Source organism: Monopterus albus, unplaced genomic scaffold, assembly GCF_001952655.1.
Source record: "Monopterus albus unplaced genomic scaffold, M_albus_1.0 scaffold279.1, whole genome shotgun sequence".
Taxonomy (NCBI): domain Eukaryota; kingdom Metazoa; phylum Chordata; class Actinopteri; order Synbranchiformes; family Synbranchidae; genus Monopterus; species Monopterus albus.
Window position 1 is genome coordinate 4,245 of NW_018128159.1, and position 6,273 is coordinate 10,517.

Consider the following 6,273-nt stretch of genomic DNA (forward strand, 5'->3'; position numbering starts at 1 on the left):
TGGTTATCTTGTCTCACAGTGACCTGTAGTGCCATCCACAGGGGAGGAGTTCAAAGAGTTTGTATCCAGGGTGAGAGGGGTCTGCAGAAATCCTCTCTGCCCTCTTTCTGACCCTCTTTCATCTCCTTTAAAATAATTCTACATATCCTTTTACTTATCATTTGTTTTGTTTGCTAGTCAATGCAGCAGGTGGTGCTGTAAGGTTCAGGACTGTAATATCTTGACTGCCAAGAGCCCCACAGCAAACAGGGATGTGTAACACCACACTCCAACCACCAGGAGGCGGGCATGTGGCGAAGAGAACTTGTTTCTCAGGCCTCTTCTTTTCGGATGTTTAGACTTACTGTCATAGCCTGTGGTCCGCTGGAGTATGAAGTCCCTTTAGTGAATTGCTGAAGATGACAGGACACAGGAAATAAACAGAACCAGAGGAAATGATGAGACATCATACTGAACATCAGTGCAGTCACTTTTTACTTGATAATGTTAGTGGTATGAATCTAGGGCTGGCAGTGTCGGTATGCTGATTGAGCCACTACTTTTGTCTACACTGAAATATCTCAATAAATATTGGTTGTATTCCCATGAAATTTTATACAGACATTCATGGCCCCTAGTGGATGATGACCAGTCTGATATTTTCCTCCCTCAAGCATAAGTAGAGACCAAAAACAGCTCACTTAATTCAGTGTTTTATATATATGTGTAAATTATTTTTACACTATTACTTAAGGCATTGGTAAAATGGTCCGCTACAAGGATAGCTAGGTAAGCAAGATCCTCTAGTATTAATTAAATCAGGTTTAGTTAACATGTCTTTAAATATAACAATTAATTTAGCACAGTTGTCATTAAAAAAATCTAGTCACACAGAGAAAGTTAAAAAATAACATGAATAATGGTTGCTTCAGCACAAGCATTTAGAGAACCACTTTTCATTTCTTATTAATTTCATTTCCTATAAGTCATGACATTGGTCAGGTCTGAAAAAATGTCAGTTTCATACCTAGAGCCATGTTGCATCCTGCTGCATTAACAGAATCAGCTGGTGCTTGAGTTAATTTTGAGTCACATTTCTCTTTTATGACATTTGATGTCATTTTTGCCAGAGTAAACATCATCTAATTGTTGCATAGGGTGAACCAAAATCCATATGGCAGCTCAGTACAATGTAAATTAAAGGACTGTAGATTTGTGTTGTAACCTTTACAAGAGTTTTGTTGTTGTTGACGGAGGCTCTTCAGAAGTAAAAGCGAGAGTGAGATTCCATTAAGTAAAGATATTCATAAAAAATGAAGTGTTTCTTTTGGACACAACTTGGAATAGATGCATTCAAAATGCAAAGTCAACACAGAGGAATGTGATAAGAATATTGATGGTTTAACTCTTGCAGTGGTACATCATCTCAGTTTGTCTACCCAGTGAACCAGTCATTTAAAATATCCTCTAGCTGTGAAAATACTTTTCATACCAGTCATTGCTTCTTCTTTGTAAGAGAGTGGCTGAGTTTCAAGTAAGAACAGAACAGAGTGGTACATTTGATTTAATTAAAACCATGTAAAAAATAGACTGGTTGCATCTACATCTACTGTTAATTGTGCTTTTTAGTCACTTAAGGAAGCATCACAACTAAGACTACGTTCACACTGCAGGTCTTAATGCTCAGATCAGATTTTTTGCCGAAATCCGATTTTTTTGCGCTGTTGTTCACACTGTCATTTAAATGCGACCACCATCTGTCTCATGTGTGAACGGTATATGGCCCTGAAGTGACCCGCATGTGCAGAAGAGGACGTGACGTCAGACGCAGCATACTGTGTTTGTGGAAATAAAAATGGATGTGGCTCGTGATAGCATGTGCGTAGCGATGTACCTGACAATTTGCAATCGAAATAAAGACATAATAATAATAAGAATATCAAGAAGAAGGAGAGCACAAATATTGCTTATGGCCTTTTGTGGAGCAGTGGCTGCTACCTCTGTACAGAGGAATGTGTGGATGTGGAGTTGGAGCCAGGACTGGTGGGATTCCATGAGGGGCTTCACGGACACAGAATTCATTAATAATTTCCGAGCGAGAAGGGAAACGTTATCACCACCTGAATCACCATTGTCTGCCATTTTTTATTACCCCTCGCCTCCTCCAGCGCAGAATTATGACATCTGTCGCATTTCAATGACATAAAAATCGCATGAAATGCGACATGGCCGTTCAGACTGAAGTCACATTGCAAAACATCGGATATGTATCCGTGCAGTGTGAACGTGGTCTAATTCACTTCCTGAAAGTTTAGCTGGGTTGGTGTCATTACTGGTTTCACAGTGAAATATTGAATCACAAAGCTCAGTACTTACTGACAAAGCCATTACTGAACTGTATGTCAACAACATATCTTTTTTAGTGCTAGTATGTTTCTTGACAGAATATCTGGGTAATCATTTGATTGTTCCCTGCACAGATTCTAGATGTAGCAAACCAGCTGAGCCTCCTCCAGGTGTCTCTGCGTACTTTTCTTTGAAAGCTTCAAGTTTTTTCTTCTGTGCACATACTGTGGACCTGTAGCTCTCAGTTTGTTTCATCTGTCCAAAGGACATTCTCCCTGTCAGCACGCATTTAGCAAACTCCACTCAATTTTTAGGATTCTCTTTCAAATTGGCTCTTTCTGGGCCTTTGTCTATGAAGCCTATTCAGAAAACAACATATGGTGTGACTGCACACATTTGGACCACAGCTTGTCTCTGTTTTGAAGTTTTCGTTGGTTCTTTTTCCACCATTCAAACTTTCATTCTATTCAGTTTGGGCTCAGTTGAAATATCACTACAATCCATTTATTTATCACCACTTGTGGGTACCAGTATTTTCATTCTGGCCAAGAAAAGGAGATCTGTGTAGAACATGTTTGGAATTCAGCTCTTTTTCCAGCATCTCTGTTTTTATTTCAGATGTAGCCAAGTATTCGTGGAAAAAAAAAAAGCATTTTTAATTTTAAAACAAATGGAGCATTGTTTCAGTGAGTTGTAAATGTCCCAACACTTCGAGCTACATCTCTACATAGGGACCACCATTTAAAGTGGAAGTGTTGCACTGAAGTGCATACAATTGCACAGATACTAAAATGACCAAGCAGTGTATTACACAAGATACTAGGCATTGATTTTATTTCATATAGTACACAGATAAATAGCGTTTTAACAGTAGTCCAACTGATCATATGCATTGAAGTGCATAGCTCTAATTTACAACATCCGTGCTTGGATACATACTAGTTAACTAAACTAAGGTTACCTTGTTTACCACCTACAGCCAGGTCTCGACCTCCCTCACCCTCATCTCTCTGAACCCCCGTCTCGGCCTCTGAAGAATTTTCTTACGTCCATCTACAGGAGTTAGTAATGTTTGTCAAAAAATATCATCAGTAATATTCAAAAAACACATTTAGTCCCTGCCACCTACTTCAGTCCATACATTTCGTTTCGTGCGCAGGATATGGTTTGCTGCGTGCGCGCTGCAGTGCACCAGCTACGACGTGCATATGCGCGCACCGTGGTGTACGAACCTTCCACTTGCGCCTCAACTTATATTTTGCTTTGACATTAGAACAGAAAATCATGTCTTTTCACGTTATTATCAATATAAATTAATCCACCAACAAATATAGGAGCCTGTTAAAGCTCGAACGTGTGGTTTTAGTGGGGCACAGCAGATCAATACTGGAGCACGTGCCCCAGTAAAAGGGGTCTAACGACGCCTATGGGCTAGTGACAGTATGAGACCGTGTAAACTCTGGTGTTGTGTCGAAATCTGTTTCCCCATCGAGATGTTTCCCCTAACCTGAACCCTCATTGTCCTAACAACAACCACTGAGGGGGTCGCTACATGAACCTCAGTTTTGAACAGGGGAAACATATCGACGGAGGAACACTTTTCGACATAAGACAGGCACGGCACCTCAGACGAGCGTAAGAACACAGGGAGAATGATAATGACGGGAAGAGGGAGAAAGAAAGGGGAGGGGAACTGACATTAAAGCAACACAACAAGGAAACTACACTGCAGAGCCACAGACGCCTTCATTTTATGTTTTTGAATAATAGCCGGAGCTAGTGTGGCGAAGTGTATCTGTGAAATCTGCCCGGAGCTCAACCCCGCACAGCCCCAATTGCCCAGGAAAGGAGCAGCTTTTGACCGAGGTGGATTTCAAGGCGCTCTCCGACGCGTTCATAGTTATGGGTGAGAATAATGAAGGAAGGTTTAATTGTAGTTCCGAGGGAAATTAACAGAGGGGAGCAGGCCTGTTCTTGTGTAGAGAGCCATGTCCTAATAGGAGGCGGAAACAATGGCCAACCGCATAGCATAGCCGTAATAAATGAAATGCCATTTTAGATGATCTTTTGGCTACTTTGTCCCCTTGAGGTTCCTTTCACCATGATAGGATTGCTATCATTTTAGCACGCAACAGTTACGAATGATGCTGGCTGCCATAGCAGAGAGACATTCATTATAAAGTCATTATGATTAAAATAATGGGCATTTTCATTGGCGTTATTCCTGATGTAACTTTAATTCGCAGATGTTTAATTGGTCGTCAAGTGCTTTGGCTAATTTTGAAACCTCCTGAGTACCATGAACTGCAGAATGAGAGAACATTAAGTCCGTGCATCACAACATGCCAAGATTAAGGCTCCAGCAGCCTTGAACGTGTGTGTCCTCAGACTCAGAACCACCCAGCTCCCCACAGGTGGTGGAGGATGGAGGAGAGGAGGATGAGGAGGAGCTGAGTGGAGGGGAGGAGGCAGACCTAAGGTCCAGCTGCGGTCGGGGCTCTCTGCTGACCCGGAGAGGCATCACCCTGAGAGTGCTGCTCAAGGACGGTCTAGTGGAGCCAGGGGACGGGGTGCTAGCCATCCACTACCTGGTAATAACACACCTCACAGTTGTGTACAGTAGGAATGTGTAATAGTTGTGTTAACTTGCATTATGTCAGATTATGTCAAGTGTTCCTCTGATACTTTGCTCCCTCAGGGTAAGAACTTTATAGGTGACCTGTTAAATGATGGAAAAATCCGATGGGTGGAGACGGGCCAGATTTTTAATTCCCCCAGTGCCTGGGCTACACACTGTAAACGTCTGGTCAATCCGGCCAAGAAGTCTGGCTGTGGCTGGGCATCGGTACGCTACCGGGGACAGAAGCTGGTCCAGTACAAAACCACCTGGCTGCACAAGTACCAGCCCAGTGCAGATATGGTGAGAGGAGAGCAACTTAGTTAAGAAATGAGATGAAGCCAATTCACTTTTTAGTATTACAGTACAGTACAGCCTACACCACAACACTTATTGCATTGTTGCAGATTGCATTGTGAAGGGTGTACGGTCTGACAGTTGTTTGTTCACTACAGAGCTTGGGCTTTTTTCATGAATGATTATGACTAACGGACAAGAAGAAAAAGTTGAGGAGGAACAAAATTTTCTTGATTGTGAAAGAGAGATGATGAAAACAGTAATATTGAACAGAGCTGTAGGTTGTTAATAATGTTTCCCTTTAGACTTATTTGCTCACAGAGGATGAGAAATACAATCTATTGACATACAGGCCATTACAATAGCCAAACAGATATAGTATACAGCAGTGTTCCCCAACCTTTTTGGCTTGTGATTCCTTAAAATGAAACATTCTCTACCTGCAAACCCCTTGTCACAGGCCCTAGCCTCAGTATTGACATGAGCCGTTTCCTGCTCTGACTGTTTAATTTGAAGGATTAAAAAAATAATAAAAATTTCATATCCCTTTGATCATACATATTAAAAGTAGTAATAGATATTTGGCATTTTTAGATGATCTCATCAGCCAATGTCTGCGCTCACAAGGTCAATTAAAAAATGTCTGCAGACACATCTGCAGGCAAGCTTGTCAGTGTCTTTATTTTGTTTTTGTTTTTTTACAGAGACAGAGTTTAGTCTTCTGATTACTTGTGACATTTTTTAATTTTAAATAATACAGAGAAGGGGAGTGTGGAGTATAGCAAACAGAGACAAGGCTCGTTTTTTTATTTTCGAATACTTGAAATAATTCAAGTATTTTCATAATTCATTACTGTTAAGTAAAGTATTTCTAGGGATTGGCATCGGCATCTGCCAATGACAAACCCATATCGGTCGATCACTAATTAAAAATGTCCATCCTATTAGGTCATTTCTGTCTATGATTAACTCCTAAAAAATATCTGTAGGTTCAGTGTAATTTTCAGTATGTTTTCTATAATAATAAACTGGAT

General features: G+C 40.9%; 1 protein-coding gene across 1 annotated transcript in view; it reads left to right on the plus strand.

The window, feature by feature from the left end:
- The first annotated feature begins 2,260 nt into the window (after positions 1 to 2,260).
- Positions 2,261 to 6,273, plus strand: part of LOC109973053 (MPN domain-containing protein) — a 9,409-nt gene continuing 5,396 nt past the window's right edge. Inside the window, exons 1-3 of the mRNA XM_020622363.1 lie at positions 2,261 to 4,231; positions 4,714 to 4,916; positions 5,024 to 5,245. Coding sequence (XP_020478019.1) covers positions 4,228 to 4,231; positions 4,714 to 4,916; positions 5,024 to 5,245 — 429 coding nt within the window. The 5' untranslated portion in view covers positions 2,261 to 4,227. The remainder of the gene's footprint in view (positions 4,232 to 4,713; positions 4,917 to 5,023; positions 5,246 to 6,273) is intronic.